At 38.5% G+C, this 21412-nt stretch overlaps 1 protein-coding gene across 1 annotated transcript in view; it reads left to right on the forward strand.

Annotated features, from left to right (window-relative positions):
• GPC5 (glypican 5) overlaps positions 1-21412 on the forward strand; it is a 1599408-nt gene that overhangs the window by 37200 nt on the left and 1540796 nt on the right. Inside the window, exon 2 of the mRNA XM_049852913.1 lies at positions 20317-20478. Within this exon, the coding sequence (XP_049708870.1) occupies positions 20317-20478 (162 nt within the window). The remainder of the gene's footprint in view (positions 1-20316; positions 20479-21412) is intronic.

Here is a 21412-nt window from a genome sequence, read left to right on the forward strand (position 1 = left end):
GTTTTGGTCTTTTCTTTCCCATCTTTTTAATGACCTTTTGCTTTCTTCATGTATGATGTCCTTGATGTCATTCCCCAACTCATCTGGTTTTTGGTCATTAGTGTTCAGTGTGTCAAATATGTTTTTGAGATGGTCTCTAAGTTCAGGTGGGATATACTCAAGGTCAGACTTTAGCTCTCGTAGACTTGTTTTAATTTTCTTCAGTTTCAATTTGAACGTGCATATGAGCAATTGATTTTGTGTTCCACAGTCGTCCCCTGGCCTTGTTTTGACAGATGAATCTGAGCTGCTTCATCTTCTCTTTTCACAGATGTAGTTAATTTGAATCCTGTGTATTCTATCTTGCGAGTTCTACACATATAGTCGCCGTTTATGTTGTTGAAAAAAGGTATTTCCAATGAATAAGTGGTTCCAAATCCTAGTGATCCTATAGGACAGAGTTAGAACTGCCTCATAGGGTTTCCTAGGCTGTAATCTTTACAGGAGCAGATCGCCAGGCCTTTTCTCCTATGTAGTCACTGGTGTGTTCTAATTGGAGCTGCTGGTGGGTTCTAGTTGCTGACCACTCAGATATCAACATTGTTAGTATTATTTCTATCAGAAGAACAAAGACATAAAAACAGAAATTGATCAGGTTTATCAGTGAGAGTTTGATCAGAGAAGCAGAACCATGTGTATTGCTTACAGGATCTCGACTCTTGCAGTTGCCGTTCTGCAGTCTTTGGGAGGCAGTTGTCTCCCCTGCTCACGCAGGAGTTCAGTGTCCCTAGGGCAGGCAGTTGGGAAGGGATGATGGATATAAAGTATGGGAGAGCAAAGACACGCTGGAACCCACAGGTGTAAGTTGGAGCCCATGAGCACAGACAAATCTCTGTCAATTTTTGCTACCTCAGACCTTGGTGGTATGGGTTTCCTAGGGAAGCTAGGGCCTTCCATCAAGGAGTTAACGACACACACCTGGCCCAGAAGTTAGAGCCCGTGAAGGAGGACCCAGAGGAGGGTGGAGCAGCTGTAAGTCTGGCTGCTGCCTCACACCAACCAGATGAATCCAGCAGATCAGTGACAATGTGTGTGAGCAACAAAATGGCTGCCGCTACACTGTCACACTCAAAATCTGACATAGCCTCTCTGTGGCCCCCTCTAACTGAAAACTTACAGGGAAAGAAATTGTAGGAAATGTTGACATGTTAAAAACCCACCATATCAGGGTATAACAAACAAACAAACAAACAAAAAACAGTATAGCAGCAAAACTGCTGGAAGAAAAGAGAAGTAGGATCATTTGATTATTAATAATTTTTAAATAAGTAAAGGATGGTGGTTTTCAGTGGGTTCTATTTTATTTCTGAACATGATATGCTGAGAAATGTGAGTTTAAGCATAGTATTTAATATTATAAAGACAATTTAAATAACACAAAATTGACTTTATATCTTTCAGATTTTTGTTGTTAGCTGCCGCCGAGTGAATTCCAATTCATGGCGCCCCGCTGTGTGCAGAGTAGAACTGCTTCATAGGGTTTTTAAGTCTGTGACCTTTCGAAAGCAGATTGCTGGCCTATCTTCCAAGGCACCTCTGGGTGGATTCAAACCGCCAGCTTTTCTGCTAGTAGTCAAGTGTTTAACTGTACCTCCCAGGAACCTACCCTTTAAATTACAGAGAATATTTGGTGGAGTGAGGTGGTAGATATACAAAACAGATCATGTAGCAAAAGCTAGAAAAAAGGAAATGGCAGTGAATCATAACAAAACAAATGACAGATGTAAGTCCAAATATCTTTGCTACAAAAATGTGTGGAAACTAGAAAAATATATTTAGAAACTCTCTAAATGAGGTCTAAATCAATGGAACTATGCCTTGCATTTATGAGATGTGTTTGAAAAATTGAAAGGAAAAAATTGGTGTTGATGGGAAGATGAATTCAGTTTTGGGCATTTGAATTTGAGGGACTTGTAAGATATGCAAGTGGAAGTACTATGTAGTCAGCTAGATATGCAAGTCTACATTTCAGAAGTGGAGGCTTTACTGGAAATGTAATTTTATGATTTTTTTTGGCGCACAGGTGGCTTTTAAGACAGTGATAAAATTATCTAGGAGAAGGAATGTAGCATGGGAAGAGACAGGAGTCTTGAGGAAGTTCATCCAACATTTAAATATTGAGCAGAGAATCTCCAGTTAGGCTAATAGATAGGTGGAAAGCTAGTTGAGAGGAGGAGGTGTCTCAGGAAAGGAGTTATTAACTGTGCAGACTTCTGCTGAGAATTAAAATTAGAAAGGCTTAGTAACGTGAAGATCAGTTGCTAATGTTTCAGAGAACAGGTTTGATAGATCGTGGTTTGGAGATTGAAGGGGCATGAGATTGGAATGATGCATAAATGGAGGAATGAAGAAGTAGGTAGCAATAACTGTTTCAAGTTTGATTGTAAAGGGGAGGGAGAAAAATAGTAACTTGGTAGTTGGGAAGGCATTTGGAATTTGTTTTGTTGTAGAGCTAGAGAGAGAAGTGGATCCATACTAAAGAGAAAGGGAGTAATCAATATAAAAGCTTCCTTAGAATGCAGCCATGGACCCTTTCTGCGTTGTGAAAAGAAGAGAGAATGGCTGAAGATGTAAGAAAGTTGAAACGTTGGGTCTGGGACATTGATTTCCCTGATTACATTTAATGAAATTTAATTTAATTGAAGTACCAACAAGGTCCTGGCATGGTTATAAAAGATATCCTGGAATAATCAAATTGAAATAATCGGAGGTTGTACTCAGAGATTTTGGAAACAGAAGAATTTTGGTGTTGATAAGGTCTGAGTGTGACTGGAAGAAATTGGTGGTTGATGCAGGCAGAAGGAAGTGGGGATTGGGGGCTCTAAGTTGAATTTGTAAAGACGACTGGGTAAAGAAAATTGTAATTCATATCAGAAATATTCAGTGGACAAGAGTTCTATATTTTTAATATGATGGTGGTAGCATAGTTCAGTCTGTAAAGATAATTTTTTGTTTAACTTATCAGTCATTGGCTATTATTTCAGTGACTTTTGCTGTGCAACAACTAGCCCAAAATTCGGTGGTGTAAAACAAAACATTTTTTTATGCTAACAAACTCTGTGGGTCATATTTGGGGCCTTAGCTGGAAAAGCTTGAAAGCTGGAGTGACTTAATGTCTGGGGGCTGGAATCATCTGCAGGTGTCCTCATTCATGTCTGGTGGTTGACGCTAAGCTCTCTGTTGGGACCTGAGCTGGGCTGTTGGCCCAAAACAAGTACACACGACCACTTATGTGGTCTGTACAATTAGGATAGTTTGGGGGTCCTCATAGCATGGTAGCTGGGTTCCAAGAATGAGTGTCCCAAGAGACAGGTTACAGAAACTGCCAATTTTTAAAGTCCTGGACCTGGAAACTGACACAGAGACATTCTGCTGTATTTTATTGGTCAAGCAATCATAAATTCAAGGGGAGGGAAATAGACCCCACTTTTTAGAAAAATTTATTGTGATTTAGGTGAAAGTTCACAACACAGATTTTTCATTAGAAATTTTATACACAAATTGTTTGTGACATTTGTTGCAAATTTCTGCAGTGTGTCAGCACTCTCCCCCTTTCCCATTCTACCCTGGGTTCTCTGTCTCCATTTATCCAGTTTTCCTGTCCTTTCCTGCTCTGTCCTCTTGTCTTTTGGGTAGGTGTTGGCCATTTAATCTCATTTACTTGATTGAACTAAAAAGCACATTCCTCACATGTGTTATTGTATGTTTTATAGGCCTGTCTAATCTTTGGCAGAAAGGTGGACTTTGGGAGTGGTTTTAGTTCTGAGTTAGGGTGTCCATGGGCCATAGTCTCGGGGGTTCCTCTAGTCTCTTAAGTCTGGTCTTTTATTGTGAATTTGAATTTTGTTCTGCATTTTTCTCCTGCTCTGCCCAGGACCCTTTATTGTGATCCTTGTCGGAGTGCTCGGTGGTGATATCAAGGCACCATGTAGTTTTTCTGGGCTTAGGCTGGTGGAGGCTGTGGGTCATGTGGTCCATTGGTCGTTTCGGCTGTTTTCCTTGTGTGTTTGGTTTTCTTCGTTATCCTTTGCTCTGAACATGATAGGACCAATAGATGTATCTTATATGGCCACTTACAAGCTTTTAAGATCCCTGATGCTATACACCAAACTAGGATGTAGAATATTTTCTTCATGAACTGTTATGCCATTTGACCTAGATATCCCCCAAGACCATGGTCCCAAGCCCTCAGCCCCAATAACTTGGTCCCTCAAGGTGTTTGGATGAGTCTAGGAAGCTTCTATGACTTTGTTTTGTTCAAGTTGTGCTGCCTTCCCCTATATTGTGTGTTGTCTTTCCCTTCACTTACGTTAACTCATCTACTATCTAGTTAGTGATTTCCCCTCCCCACCCTGTCCGCCTTGCTCATAACCATGAGAGATTGTTTTTTTCTGTGTGTAAACCTTTTCTTGGGTTTTTATAATAGTGATCTCATACAATATTTGTCCTTTTGTGATTGACTTATTTCACTCAGCGTAATGCCTTCCAGATTCATCCATGTTGTGAGATATTTCATGGATTCATCATGGTTCTTTATCATTGCGTAGTATTCCGTTGTGTGCATGTACCATAATTTGTTTATCCATTCATCTGTTGATGGGCATTTAGGTTGTTTCAGTCTTTCTGCTGTTGTAAACAGTGCTGCAGTGAACATAGGTGTGTATATTAGACCCCACTTCCTGATGGAAAGAGAGTTTTAGAGTCCTGTTTTAAAACTGCCAGAGATAAACATAGGAAACCCTAGAGCTCAGCTTCTCTGCAGAATACAAATGGAGAAAATATTTAAGATTGTGAAGAAGGAAGGAATACTGAGTAGACAGAAGAGCATGCAAGGGTGTCTGAGGGTGTCTGAGGATATTGGAATGTTTATGTCTAATATTAAATATTGAGTTGTTGGTAGTTCTGCTCTGCAAACTTCCCAAGCCTTCAGTTCATTCAATGCATTCAATGCCTCAAAATTCCAAGCAGTAAGAAAACTGCTATGATGAGGGTTCCACCCAGCAGCATCAACCACTCATACATCCACCAGTATGATCTAGTCGTACACGTGAGACACAAAGTGTTGGCAAATGAAAGCTGTTTATTATTCACATAAAGCAGCTTACTCTTATTTACAGATAACATTGACTAAAGCAACCATCCAGAAGTCAGTTTTTCCAATTCTGATTTATGTTGTTATTTCATGTTTAGAGTTGTTTTTGGGTAGCTTGTTTTAAAATTAGCATGTTAAAATTTTGATTTGATTTTTTAGATATGTCTTTTTGGCATGCTTTCTTTGTAGGATGTTATTCTGTTTCTTACTCTCTTTTTTATTGTAATAACTCAGTGTGATATTTTATGCCTTTGATGATACTTTTTAATTTTGATACTTTTTGTTCATTTTCAGTTAAATTAATTTTTTCGAACATTTATATTGAGACAGGCTTCAGAATAGCTTTTCTGACTTCATAGAGCTTCCTTTGTTTTTATGTGATGTTTAAAATATGGCCCCTTGTTTTCTGAGATTTCCTGGATTTATTTCTCTTCCCACTTTGGTCTAGACCTTGTGTAGGTCTTCCAGATTCCTATTCTATTCAATTTTGATTTCAGTTCCAGAAGCTTCTCCTCTGTGTGGGGTTCTGTCCTGGAAAGGAGCCCTGCTGGATCTGTTTTGAGAGTTCATAGGAGTCTGGACTGCAGCTGCTCATTTGTTGCTTTTTACCTTGGATCACTTGCGCATGTCTGATAATTGAGAGGGTAAACCCCTCTCAGTTCAACTGCTGTTCTCAAACTGGTCCACTCTGCTTTTCTGAGAATTTCTGTTGGTAGTTTTGGGGTTTTCCTGTTCTCAGGTCTTTCAGATGCTATCCAGTTCCTTTTTTCTTCTTCTTCCTGCCCAGGCTGAGGTGGTGAAGACCTTATGGTTGCTGGTTTGACCCCACCCTGCTTGTATTTTGGGGTTTGTGAGGACATCATGTAATCTAGTTTTTTTTTGCCTTTTAAAAAAATTTCTCCCGTTTTTATGTGAGGATTTAGAAATAGTAAAAATGTATACACACACACACACATATATATATCCATTGCTATCCAGTTGATTCCGACTCATAACAACACTACAGGAACTGTCCCATAGGGTTTCCAAGGAGCACCTGGTGCATTTGAACTGCCAGTCTTTTGGTTAGCAGCTGTAGCCCTTAACCACTACACCTCCAGGGTTTTTATATATATATATATATATATATATATATATATATGTGTGTGTGTGTGTGTATATATATGTGTATATATATGCTACTACTGTCTCTGTCTTCCCAGAATGCCTCCCAGTGTTCCTGTGTTAAAGTAGTAAAACGTGCATTTGCCTGCGCGTCAGTGCACGTCAGTGCACGTGCGTGTGCGCGCACACGCACATACCAAAAAAAACAAACACACAAGTAGGTAGATCTCTAAAGCATTTTTTTAATGCTGGAGAATATAAAGGAAGACATAGTAACCTACACAATTGCTTGTGGGTGACAAATACAGAAGAGCCCCCGCTATTCTCATTGAAGACCCCTTCCCTGAGGAACACTTTTTTTTGTTTTTAATTTGTTTTGTTTTTAGTACTCGAATTCTCTGGAGTGTGGTTTTAGTGCTCAGAAGCACAACTGTTGCTCCTCAGCCCGGGTTGTCTACTCCTCCTGTTCCCTAGCGTCTTGTAGTTATGCCATGCTCTTTGAAGCCGTGCTTTGAAATATTTTTGAAACGCCTCTTGTTACCATGTAATATCTGTTTGGGTTCACTCTGGCTTTCCTTTATGGTGATGTTTGTTCTCTTCTTGATGGGAAAACTGCATCCTGGGCCTTTTATCAGCAGGCATCTTATTATGCCCTTTGTACTTATAATGTGGACAAAATGTAAGATGTGGTCCTTTCCCTGAGTACTTTTTTTGGTTCATCTTGTGTGTCTGTTGGACTTATAAAGGAAGCAAGGAAACTGGTTTTCTGTTGGCCCTTCTCTGTCTCCACTGTGACCCCAACTCTGAGTTACATAAGCATATCTTGTAGGTAATACAGATGGAAAAGTTGTGCAGTAGACATAACTAGATCGTATTAGAGCCCTGATTTGTTTTGGAATTTAGTTTTATGTTGCCATTACAGACTCCCAAGATTCTAAATGAACGTCTGAACTAATCAGTGCAGACCCTCATTGACTTGAGGAATGCCTTTACGCTAAGTGGTCTAAAATGCAGTACATGCTTACCCAGAGTTGCTGAGATATAAGATTTCTCTCCCATGCTATGTTTAGGATAGTAATTGAGGCCACTTGTAAGTGACCTTCTAAGTGTACTTTCCATGTTTAATTTTGGGCAAAAAGGCGAATAGCAACTCTAAAGCTTTCTATTTTAGCCTATTTTATTTTTCAGTAAAACTCCTTGATGGCTCCTAACCTAAATTTATTTTCTTACAACTTACCAAACAGATGCCTTTTTCAAAACAGGAATAGGAAATGGCTAGTGATGTCTGTAGACCAGCCACATGCAGATTTAAAACTATTGTTCTCTTCTCAGTAGAGCATAGCTAGGGAGTTAGTCTCCCTGTTTCTGAACATCAGCTCCACCATTTTGTAGTGTGTAGATGTGTGATGTTGGGCTGTTTTCAAAGCTTTTTTGTGTCTCCATTTCGTCGTAGTAAAATATGGTAATAATGGTCCATATATCATAGGGCTGATGTGAGGATTACATGAGTTAATGCATATAAAGCACTTATGTGGTTACATGGTAGACCCTCACTACTGGTTTAATGAATGAAAATGGAATGTTTATGAGGTATTAGGCACTGTTCTGGGCACTTGGGCTGTAATAGTCGGAAAAAGTTATTTCTTTTGGAGTTTTACGGTATAGGTGGGGAAACTAATTCATTAGTCATCTCATTAAACAATATAAATTGCAACCATGATAAGTGAAACAGAGAGGTATGTGGCACTTTAAGAACATGTGATAGGGACTTGAGCTGTCTGGGAGGTTAGGGAAGATGGGGTTAAGATCTAAAGAAAAACAAATGGGAATTACCTAGGTGAAGGTGTTTACACCATGTATGTGGGTGAGCACGCACAGGGCAAGAGTGTCCCAGAGAGAGGATGCTTAGTAAATGTGAGGTACCGAAATAAGGTCCGTGTCTGAAGAGAAGAGAGCAGTGGCAGATATTACTTGAGATGAAGCTGGAGAAGGAGGGAGGGGTCACAGCCTGTGGGCCCGTATAGGGAATATGGTCTGTCAAAACAATGGTATGTATTTGGAGAGATATTTATAATGATCCATTATTATTTTTATTATCATTTTTATTCTTTAGCAGTCTTTTCCATACTGAATACGTTTATGTACTTTAGTATTTACTCCTTGGTTCTTTCCCCTGATGTCTCTTATTGCTCTTCTCCGAACGTTTAATTCCTTAATCCTTCCATTTAGGAACAAAGCTGAGAAGATGCCTTTGTTTCCTTTTGATCAGTTTTACTGTTTGAAGTAGAATTTGCTTTTGTATAACTTTAGGCAAGATAAATGAAAAACAATTGCCAAAATACTGCCTACTGTGATACTTACAAGTATTTTATGCTTCTCAGCCTTTGTAAATTGCTCAAATGCTCAGTCATTTGTTATTTGTCTAACTTAAGCAAGCTAAAACCAAGTCTATTAGAAATTCAGGTGTCCCGTGTTGCCAGGAAGGTCAGAGTGATTTCAGATGTTTTGATCATACTCAGAACCAACCTTTGGAAATGTGAAGCCTGACGCTGGCCCTGTGTGAAAGAGTAGGAGGGACTTGAAAGGTGGCTGTTATGAGGATGTATTTGTGTGTCCATATGCATCTATGTGTGTGTGATCTAAAATAAAAAAATTTCAATGAAGAACTAATGTGGGAGCTATGAAGCTCCCCCAGAATTAAGGGCCATGACTCTTCCTACCCTAAAATAGGAGAAACACTCTATTAGACCATGGATACAGCATTTTCCTGGGCTTTACATAGAATCTGAGTAGCCCGGGGATGCCATGGGACCTACACAATGATGCTGTATCAGAGGTTTTCCCTTTAGGTACTGTTTCATACTCTGCATTGTTTCCTTTTTGTCTTTAGCATACCTGCTACTATAAAGCTGCTTGCCCTGGGTCCCTATCCATGACGTGAGTTGTTAATCATATTAGCAAATAGTCTTGTTTTAAACAACTATTGCATGAGTGTCATACCTTTACATTTCATGTGATATGGATGTTCACAGAAGTTTTCTGAATATAGTTATAAAACTAAAATTCATGCTTTTAATTTAGTGATATTAGCTACAGTCACCATCTTGTGCAACCATCACTGCCATCTTAGTTATCCAGTGCCGCTCTACCAGAGATACCACCAGAGATGGGTGGCTTTAACAAACAGAAATATATTTTCTCACATTTTAAGAGGCTAGAAGACCAAATTCAGGGTATGAGCTCTAGGGGAAGGTTTTCTCTGTTGGCTCTGGGGGAAGGCCCTTGTGTTTTCAGCTTGTTTCCTGGTTCCTTGGAAATTTCCATGTGGTTGGGCATCAACCTTCCCCTATTTGCTCTGCTTGCTTGGTGAATCTCTTTTATATCTCAAAAAAGATTGCCTCAGGATACTGTTTACACTAATCTTGTCTCATTAACATAACAAGGACAACCCATTCCCAAATGGGATTATAACCACAGGCATAAAAAAAGAGGCTAGGATTTACAGCACATATTTTTGGGGGACACAATTCGATCTGTCTAGTTCCAAAAGTTTTTCATCACCCCTAACAGAAACTCAGTACCCATTAAGCAGTTTCTTCCCATTCTTCCCTCTCGCCAGATGATCATAACCACTAATAAAGTCTTATCTCTAAGTATTTGCCTATTTTAGATATTTCAGTGTAGTCATAGACTGTTATCCTTTGTATCTGACTTAATTCACCCAGCATAATGCTTTCAAGATTCATCCATGTTGCTGCATGCCTCAGAACTTCATTTCTGTTTATGTTTGAATATAATCCATTGTACATATATAGCAGATTTTGTTTATCCAACATTCATCTGTTGATGGACATTTGGAATGTTTCCCTCTTTTGGCTACTGTGAATATTAGTGTACAAGGATCTGTTTGAGCCCCTGCTTTGAAGTCTTTTGGTTATATACTTAGAAATGGAATTGTTGGGTCATATGGCAACTCTGTGTTTAACTTTTTTTGAAGAACTGCAAAACTGTTTTCCACAGGGGCTGTACCATTTTACATTCTCACCAGCAATGCAGGATTCCAGTTTCTGCATATCCTCACCAATGCTTATTATTTTCTTTTTTTCTGATAATAGCCATCCTAGTGGTAGTGCAGACAGATAACATGTTTGACTGCTAACTGAAAGATTGGAGCTTGAGCCCACTTAGAGGCACTTGGGAGGAAAGATTTGGTTATCTTCTTCCAAAAAAATTAGCCATTGAAAACCTTATGAAGCACAGTTCTGCTGCGACACACACTCACACAAGGTCACCATAAGTTGGAATCCACTCAAAGGCAAGTAGTTTACTGGTAGTGGTGTCAAGTGGTATTGCATGGTGGTTTTGATTTGCATCTCCCTGATGTCTAATGATGATGAACACCTTTTTATGTGGTAATCGGCCATTTGTATATCTTCTTTGGAGAAATGTCTACTTAAGTCTTTTGCCCATTTTTAAATTGGGTGATTTGTCTTTTTGCTGTTGAGCTGTAGGAGTTTTTTATATATCCTGGATATTGAACCTTATCAGATACATGGATTCTAAGTGTTTTCTGTAGGTTATCCTTTCACTTTCTTGATAAAGTCCTTTGATGCGTAGAATTTTTTGATTTTGATGAAGTCTAATTTATCTGTCCTTTTTGTTGATGCTCGTGCTTCTGGTGTCGTATTTAAGAATCCATTGTCAAAAACAATTGTAAACCATAAAAACCATATACTTAAACACATGTTAAATTCTTAACAAATGAATACTTCATTCGATACAGGAATTTATCTTTTTAAAAAATAAAATAGCTTGCTGTAAAGGTGTCTCTAATCTGTAGATTAGAGACAAGTGAAAAGTGTACAAAAATTGGGACCATTACACACGCTACACTTCCAAGACTGATCATGTGATCAGACAGCCATTAGAGAGACGTGAGAATTATGGGCATTATGTTCAATATTGTAATCATTTGTTATTTGCCGCACTCAGCTGTGTTACTGTCTTGTTCATACATTGGTTGTGGCACAAACGCAGTAATGTATTACAAAGAATCATCAGTATACCAATGTAGTTTTGACATTATTCACTTTTTTATTGTATGTGATCTAATTCTCATTTTAGAAACATGTTGTAGCAGAACAGACTTTAATAATAACGAATATTTAAAATAGTTAATTCATTTCTTAAAGGTAGCCTCTTTTTATGATTTCACATTGTCTTTGCTCCAAAGGGGGTAAGAGAAGGCTTATTATTTTGTTTCTAGACTATGAGAGGAATTGTGACACTCCCCCAATGCGTTTATCTCTGATACACAAAAATGAACAAAGATGGCATTATAAAAGGAAAGTAAAACCCAACCGCATGCAAGAATATAGATGTAAATTTTTTTTTTTTTTAGCAATATGCTAAAAGAATGTACCACTTTGAAAGAAAGTTTAATCATCAGAAGTTAAGATGGGTTTAATATTATGTTGTTTAATTATATAATATATTCTTCAAGAGTTCAAAGGAAAAAATTATGTTGTTGTTAGGTACCGTCGAGTCAGTTCCGATCAAAACACTGCCTGGTCCTTAACCATCCTTACAATCGTTGCTATGCTGGAGCCCATTGTTGCAGTCACTGTATCAGTCCATCTCATTGAGGGTCTTCTTCTCTTTTGCTGACCCTCTACTTTACCAGACTTGATGTCCTTCTTCAGGGACTGGTCCCTCCTGATAACATGTCCAAAGCATGTGAGATGAAGTCTCGCCATCCTTGTTTCTAATGAGCAATTCTGGCAGTACTTCTTCCAAGACAGGTTTGTTCATTTTTGTGGCAGTCCATGGTGTATTCAATATTCTTCGCCAACACCATAATTCAAAGATATCAATTCTTCTTTGGTCTTCCTTATTCATTGCTCAGCTTTTATATGCATATGAGGTGGTTGAAAATACCATGGCTTGGGTCAGGTGCACCTTAGTCCTCAAAGTGACATCTTTGCTTTTTAACACTTTAAAGAGGCCTTTCGCAGCAGATTTGCCCAATGCAATATGTTGTTTGATGTCTTGACTGCTGCTTCCACAGGCATGAATTGTGGATCCAAGTAAAATGAAATCGTTGACAGCTTCAATCTTTTCTCTGTTAATCATGATGTTTCTTATTGGTCTAGCAGTGAGAATTTTTGTTTTCTTTGTGTTGAGGTGTAATCCTTACTAAAGACTGTAGTCTTTGATCTTCATCAATAAGTGCTTCAAGTCCTCTTTGCTTCCCCCAAACAAAGTTGTGTTATCTGCATTTCGCAGGTTGTTAATGAGTCTTCCTTCAATCCTGATTCCATGTTCTTCTTCAAATAGTCCAGCTTCTCAGACTGTTTGCTCAGCATACAGCTTGAATAAACATGGTGAAAGAATACAATCCTGACACATACCTTTCCTAATTTTAAACCACGCAGTATCCCCTTGTTCTGTTTGAATGACTGCCTCTTGGTCTATGTACAGGTTCCTCATAAGCACAATAAAGTGTTCTGGAATTCCATTCTTCTCAATGTTATCCAAAATTTGTTAGGATCATCACAGTTGAATGCCTTTGCATAGTCAGTAAAACACAGGTAAACATCTTTCTGGTACTCTTCTGCTTTCAGCCAAGATCCATCTGACATAAGCAGTGATGTCCCTCATTCTACATCTTCTGAATCAGGCTTGAATTTCTGGCAGTTCCCTGTGTATGTTTTGCTGTAACTGCTTTTGAATTATCTTCAGCAAAATTTTACTTGCATGTGATATTAATGATATTGTTTGATAATTTCCACATTCTGTTGAATCACCTTTCTTAGGAATGGGCACAAATATGGATCTCTTCCAGTTGGTTGGCCAGGTAGCTGTCTTCCAGATTTCTTAGGATAGATGAGTGAGCGCTTCCAGCATTGTATCTGTTTGTTGAAACATCTCAGTTCATATTCCGTCGATTTCTGGATGCTTGTTTTTTGCCAGTGCCTTTTGTGCAACTTGGACTTCTTCCTTCAGTACCATTTGTTCCTGCTCATGTGGTACCTCCTGAAATGATTGAACATCAACCAATTCTTTTTGGTACAGTGACTGTGTGTATTCCTTCCATCTTGTTTTGATACTTACTGTGTCGTTCAGTAATTTCCTTGTAGAATTCTTTGATATTTCAACTTGAGGGTTGAATTTTTTCTTCAGTTCTTTCAGGTGAAGAAATGTCGAGCATATTCTTCCCTTTTGGTTTTCTAACTCCAGCTGTTTGCACATTTCATTATAATACTTTACTTGGTTTTCTCAAGTCATCCTTTGAAATCTTCTTTTCAGCTCTTTTACTTTATCATTTCTTCCTTTTCCTGTAGCTACTTTCTACGTTTAAGAGTAAGTTTCGGAGTCTCTGACATCCATTTTGGTATTTTTTTCTTTCCCATCTTTTTAATAACCTTTTGCTTTCTTCATGTATGACGTCCTTCTACAACTCATCTGGTCTTCAGTCATTACTGTTTAGTGTGTCAAATCTTTTCTTCAGATGTTCTCTAAATTCAGGTGGGGTATACTCAAGGTCATAATTTGGCTCTTATGGACTTGCTCTAATTTTCTTCAGCTTCAACTTGAACTTCCATATGGGCACTTGATGCTGTGTTCCACAGTTATTCCCTGACCTCATTCTGACTGAGCTTCTGTATCGTTTTTCCAACAGATGTACTTAATTTGATCCCTGTGTATTCCATCTGGGAGGTCCATGTGTATAGTCGCTGTTTATGTTGTTGAAAAAAGACATTTGCAATGAATAATTCATTGGTCTTATGGAATTCTATCACTCGATCTCTGGCATTGTTCTATCACCGATGCTGTACATTTTCAACTACTAATCCTTCTTTGTTTCCAGTCACTAGTAATTATCAATAGATCTTGAATGCATGTTTGATAAATTTCGGGCTGCAGAAGTTTGGTAAAAATTTTCAGTTTTTCACCTTTCGTATTAGTGGTTGGTGTATAAATTTGACTAATAGTCATATTAATTTGTTTTCCTTGTAGACGTGTGGATATTATCACAGCATTGTACTTCAGGATGGATCTTGAAATATTCTTTCTGAGGATGAATGTGAGGCCATTCCTTTTCAATTTATTATTTCCGACATAGTAGAGACCATATGATTGTTCAGTACAAAATGGTCAGATGTAGAACACCATGTCCTTCTTCCTTATCTGTCTTAGTCTGGAAGCTCAAATGAAGCCTGTCCACCATGGGTGACCCTGTTAGTATTTGAAATACCAGGGGCATAACTTCCAGCATCACAGCAACACACAAGCCATCACAGTACGACAGAGTGACAGACGATGGATGGTATTGGAAAAACTTACAATAATTGATAATATTTCCAGTTGCTCTGTGGGAGAAAAGACCTGGAGATATCCTCTCTTAAAGATTACACAGCCTAGAAACCCTATGGGGGCAGTTTTACTCTATCCTACAGGGTCACTGTGAGTGGGAATTAACAACACACAACAGCAACAACAAATGTACATGCATACATAAATATATATATTTAACTTTTTATTGAGCATAATACAAAATTCACAATTTTGACGTGTACAGTTATGTACATTTACGTTTTTCCGCACTCACCAGGAATGCAGCTGCTGAAAATTCTGCCTTGATCAGTCTATGTTTTCTTATCATTAATTTATCATATTGTGGCCTTTTTTTTTAAGTTTCTGTATGTCTGCTCTTTTTACAAAGGTTTATGGAGAACATATATCAGGCACATATAATTGCTGCCATATAGACCACGTGTTTTTGCCCTGAACTTACGCCCCATGATTGTGGGTAACTAGGCTGTCTTGTTCATCCTGTATCCTAGCGTCTAGAATAGTTAATGACCATGAGTTGGCACTTATAAGTAGTTGTTAAATTAATGGCAAGAATTAATTTTCCAAATGTACAATTCTTTTGCTTAGTATTGCAAGCCCCTCTATGTTTTTATGTATAACAACTTTATTGAGATGTAATTCATTTACCGTACAATTGCACCAATTTTTAAAATCCAGTGATTTTTAGTTTGTTCAGTGAGCTGTACAACATCCCCACAGTCAGTTTTAGAACATTTTCATCACTCCAGAACTTTGTTCCTCTTTATGACTGAATGATATTCCACTGTTTATATGTAGAATAAAACCAGCAGTCACTGGAACTTTTGTAAGGTGGAAACCTGTCAGAGAAAGAAAACTCAAGTATTTTCCACTAATAGACAGTGAGAGAAAAGTGATAAGACTGCAGCCTGTTAAAGTTGGAAAACTTGTGAGTCCTGGAGAAACAAGGCAGTCTCATTGAGTTCTGGCTCTCACAGGTTTCAATGTACCATATTTTATTTATCCAAAGACACTTTTTATAAATTTGACCCTTTTATGTATATTCCGGTTTTCCTATTGACCATTTTTATTTATTTTTCCCCATATAAAAGTGTTACATTTTTATGTAATCCAGTTTGTGAAGCTGGGCCACTATGACAGTATTTCTCAGATCATCTGGATGCCTTGGACAAATGCAAATTCCTGGCCCTGTTCCAGACCTAGTGTGTTGAATTTCTAGGGGTAGAAACTGGGACTCTGAACTTTTAAAAAGCTTCCCAGGGAATGTTCTTACTTTCTCCTTTCCTACCCCTGTTCTTTCTTCTTCCCTCCCTCCCTTCCTTCCATTTGTTGAAATGATGTATTCTTTGCGGTGTATATTTTCACCAAATAAATGAACAAATAAAAAATTTAAAAAAAGGTCAGAAGGAACCATTGCAATTCCTTTTTTCTTCTTCCTGAAGTCAAGATGTGATAAAGAATAAGTTATTTTGATCACAGCACACTCTCAGAAGCTGACAATAGCTTCCAGTTGTATAGTTCATATAAAAAAAAACCCATTGTTGTCAAATTGATTCTGACTCATAGAGACCCTATAACGACACTGTAGTTTACGTATTTACTTCTATATTTGATTTTAATAATTTTAGCTAATTCAGTATTGATTACTGAATGTAATAAAACTCATTATATGGTTTTTTTTAGGAAAAAATATAGGATTCTAGGGCCTGGGATGGATGAATTTAAGGCAAGCCTTAAAAGGCCTTAATACTTTGGGAATGAGTGGAATTTTTTTAGTTTGGGGAATCATAAAATGTGATGATGTTGAAAGGAGTCATAAGGGGCAATCTGTTAGTCTTGATAAGTAAGCTGTTTAGCTGTTTCAGTCTTATCTTCCAAGAGCAAGTGTTTCTTGGAGTACCCAATGAGGTTACCTTTGCTTGCTCTAAATATTGTTTACCATAGGGACAACTATAAGCCTCAAGTAATTTTTTTTCCAAAAAAAGGCAACTATTAACTTAGAGTGTGTACTATAACATGGTGGTCTTATTTCTGATTTTAGAGCAAATACTTCCAGTAATTCCCTGTTATACTCTTGGAATTATAGTTGTATAATTTTAAGGTTCCTATTTCTTTCTTTTTTTTTCTGCTGTACCGTAGATCAAGGTCCACAGAACATACCAGCCTCCCATCAAACAGTTAGTATACATGCTGCCTTATGATACTGGCCAGCAACCCCACAACATGTCAACACTCTCCCCACCTCAACCCTGGGCCCCCCATTATCAGCTTTTCTGTCCCCCCCTGCTCCCCAGTCCCCACCTCTGGGCTGATGTGTCCCTTGAGTCTCGTTTTATTCTATGGGCCTGTCCAGTCCTTGGCTAAAGGGTGAACTTCAGGAGCGACTTCATCACTGAGCCAAAAGGTTGTCCAGGCCATACTCTCAGAGCTTCTCCAGCCTCTGTCAGGCCAGCATAAGGTTTCTATTTCTATTATGCTTTTATTTTTATTTCTATTGTGTTTTATTTTAAATTACTACTACATGTAGTTTGGTGCTTCTTGGCACATTTCTACTATTATATAATTATTATGGATTGCCAGCCACCACCCCTTCTGGGCAATGCTGCCTCTGTGTGAGCACTCACAGAGAAAAATGAGAATGAACCAAAGGTCACACAGTTACAGGCACACTACTGAAATGTGAAGACTTGGAAATTCCAATTATTTCTTCCTTATGTGTTTTGGTGAAATTAGTGGAGTGAGCTGAAACTATGCGGAGCCCATCATACCCTTTCTCACACCGTTTTCCATACTCAGTGCTAGCCAGATTCAAAATAGAGATGGCTCTGAGAGTCAGCAGCTTCTCTGGTTGTCATAGACTGGATTAGGTCTCCAAGGCCACATGATGAAAAGTTTATTTAAGGGAGTGAGGAGCAGTGACTGTTATCAGTGGACTGCAAGTCCTCTACCAGGTTGCTTCCCATCCAGACACAGAATAGTTATAGGTGTGGACAGATTTTATCTCCTTAGCTATTGGGGAAAATAGGAATGGCTTAGAGCCAGAGCTACAGGCTATCTCCCTCTGGCCCACAGAGCCTAGTCCATATCCCCAGCTTTATGTGACATGACCATTGACTTTGTAGGCCTAGTTTGGGGAATGTTGAGAGGTACAGTTTTCTTGTCCCCTCTGACCTCTATTGAGGTCTGCCTGGTATGCCAGGCATCTGGGAGGTTCTGGGAAGAATGCTCATGGCAGGGCTCTATCTTGTCGCAACTGATTCCTAGCAACTTGAGACAACCAAGCAGTGGCCTTGGGTCAAGAGGATCCTCCGATGATCTTGATGCTCTGTGTGACTCTGATCCTGGATGGTGTGTGCGAGGTGGTGGCAGCGATTCTGAGGAACCTTACAACAGACCCTGGTCACCAAGGAATGCTGTGGGAGATGATGACTTTATAGTCACGGTGAGTTATTACTTGGCAAGGAGAGACAAAGAACTCGCCACTAAATCTTGCCCTTCTGGAATAAAGAAAATTGTTGAGAGGTTTCACCATATTGAAAGAGAATTGGAGGACCTTAAATCAACTATACTAGAAGCCAAACTCAAGAACGAATTATCAGATGAAGGAAACAGGGAGACCATGAATAGAGATAGAAAGCTACAGTTCTGTGAGCTTAAAACAGATACTTATAGGAAAGCTTGGAAAGAAAAGAAATATAACTGTTACAGCAAGTTCAGCTGATGGTTGTCATGATAAGCAAGATAAACTCCTTAGAATATACATCTAAGCAAATCCAACATCAAGAAGCTGCAACCAAAACATCTTTGAGAGCACATCATAGGAATGGAAAAAAGCTCTAGGTATCACTAACAGTCTTTGGAGAAAATTTCCACTCTTCCAAGAAGCATAAGGCTGCTCTCAAAAGAATCTCAAAAATGGACAGAGTGGGCAAGCTTATTAAAGAGAAAAAAATAAAAGGGAACTCCAACTGCCTATGGAGCAATGCTCTGTCATATCAATCTTCTAGGAGAATATTTCCAGGAGAATGTTTCCTAAAGATGAGTTACTGGGCTGCAGTTCTTGGGAAAGACTGTGTGGATCATGGGAACATAGAATTGGATATATCAAAGACATTAGGAAATGGCAGCTTCTCAGACCATGAATCCAAAGGAGTATTGATTTATATGGCTGGGTTTAACACTTACTTACAAACTCTCAAAAACAATCAACTGTATAAGAAATTAATTGAAGAAACTAAAATAATTGCTACACTTAAAAATCATATCAAAGGACACCAAACCAAAAAGGTGTCCTCCAATCAGAAAACACCCAGGTAGAGAGAGAAACAAAAGCTTCAGCAGAAACATCAGGTCCCCTGTAAACTGGAACAAGAAGAAAAAACAAATTTTTATTCAATCTTTACAGAGACAAATATACCCCATAAAAACAGAGGAGAATCTTTGTGAATAGGATGAAAACATAACCCATAACTGTAAAGACCTACACTTGTATGAAATGGAAGCAGAAATTGTTTCTGAAAAAACTAAGTAATTCTATATTACCAAAGCCTTCTTGATGCCCAGGAGAAAAGAATGTGTGATATTGGAATAAGAGCTCTATTAGCTGGAAGAAACTTGAGAACTTAAGGAAAGTAATGCGTACACAGCACAAAAATTTGTTGAGTAAGATAGTAAGGTTTCTGAAGTATCTTTCAGTCCCTAACTCCAAATAGGGCATTTGGCTGAAGCCGAAAAGCCCATCCAGGACAACCAGATCCCTGAGGAAGGAGGAGCATCAGGCTGAAATGGTGCAGGCATTTAGCGACCAGTTGTCATCCCCTGGGGTCCCTCCAGTCTGGCCATCTCCATCCTGAGTCCAGTGAGACAGAGCTTGTCTTGGTGCTCTTCATGCAGACAGAAGCTCAATAGCTTCCTCTCCTTCAACCCTCCCACCTGACAGCATAATTGTTGGCCCAGGCTCTGATCCTCCAAGCTGTCCTCTGGTTATTGTAGGTCAGAGGCTGAAGAGGGCTCTCCACAGGAAGTTCCTGACAAGAGGACACCCCATGCTCCCCACCGTTCTGGAAAGCAAGGAGGAAGCTCCTCAAGAGTCCCCTTCATCAAGGGTCTTCCCAGGCCCAGGTCTAGTCTCCATTGACAACAGCAGGCTAGATAGTCAATAGATAATTGGATGCAGAGGTTTGGCCCATGGGGCCTTGATCAGCCCTTCCTTCTGGTCATATCAGAATGTGGATAAAGACTTACTCCCTAAGCACAAGAATGTTGGTGAGCTGAGAATTCAGGTGAAGAATTTTTGACCTTTAACTGATGAACACCTTTCCATTTCATTTCCTCTGGCAAAGTAATTGTTTTAACCCATATAATTCCCTATAATGTATTTAGTTCGAATATATGTGGCTGAATTGTTCAAATAAGCAAAGAAATAACTTGATGTGATTTAGCTCTGTATTTACATAGTTAACTTTTTTCTATTGAGTGGACATGTTTAATATTTGATCAAATATAAATGAAATAGCAAAGAGTTAATGGTTTTAGAAATATTTTCTTTCATAGTTGCGTTAACGAACAATAGATAAATTTCCTTATAGTAGGTGCTCCGTTAAATCAGTCCTTCACTTACAACATGAACCCCTTGTGTGGAAGGCTGATCTTGCTGCCTGGCGCGTAGTATGTAATGTTTGTTAAATGAACTGGTGATAATTCTGAAAAATATCATATGTTTCCAGGACCTGACCTTCAGGTTTGCGTGTCCAGAAACCCCACATGTTGTACCAAGAAGATGGAGGAACGTTATCAGATTGCAGCTCGCCAAGATACGCAGCAGGTGCTTCAAACATCCAGCTCTACGTTAAAGTTTCTAATATCTCGAAATGCAGCCGCTTTTCAAGGTAAATGTGTCTTGAATTCTGAAACTAAAAATAAGCCTTGTTATGTCATTTGTCTATTAGAATTGTACTGGTAAACTGTTCTGAGGTTACATTTGCGTTTTGTTTACATATATCGCTAAATAGCAGAACTAATTTTTAAAGCCATACTTATGAAATAAAATAAATACAATAAATCATAATAAAATTTAACTTGAGTTAAAGTGTAGTCTTTGTCTTTGCATATTATTCTGGTATAAAATGAGCTTTCTCTAAACTTTAGAACTTGTCTCTGAGGTCATCATGGTGTATACAGATTAACACCCATACACATGTATATGTATACGTATTATATATGTATATATTATATATATGTATGTTACATGTATATTTTGAAGGGGAAATTGTTAGACTCATCAAATAGGAAATGGTCCTTGGAAATGTATGCCCTACTAGGGTTCTTCTGTTAGGAGCCCTGGTGGCACAATGGTCAAGTGCTCGGCTGTTAACTGAAAGGTTGGCAGTTTGAACCCACCAGCCACTGCACGGGAGTAAAGACCTAATGATCTGCTCCTGTAAAGATTACAGCCTAGGAAACACCGTGAGGTAGTTCTACTCTGTCACATGGCATCGCTATAAGTTGGAATTGACTCAATGGCTCACAATAGCAACAGGGTTCTTCTGCATCTCTCAGTATTCCAACCCACAGTTGTAGTTCAGTATAAATGGACATAATTTTTAGATTTAATGAATGTGAAAGAACTATGTAACATAAAACCTCATTGCTTTTAACTGGGTGATTGTAAATTTATTTTTAAAAATATTATTTGAAGAAATATTTGTCTAATTCCTCCCTGTACCTCCTCCCGAAACCTTATGTGGTTTCCACAAGAATACCAGTGTTAATATATCAAAGTGCAGACAAGTCTGATAAATAGTAAAATAGGAGATATTAATT

The sequence above is a fragment of the Elephas maximus genome, chromosome 14 (genome assembly GCF_024166365.1).
Source record: "Elephas maximus indicus isolate mEleMax1 chromosome 14, mEleMax1 primary haplotype, whole genome shotgun sequence".
Lineage (NCBI taxonomy): Eukaryota > Metazoa > Chordata > Mammalia > Proboscidea > Elephantidae > Elephas > Elephas maximus.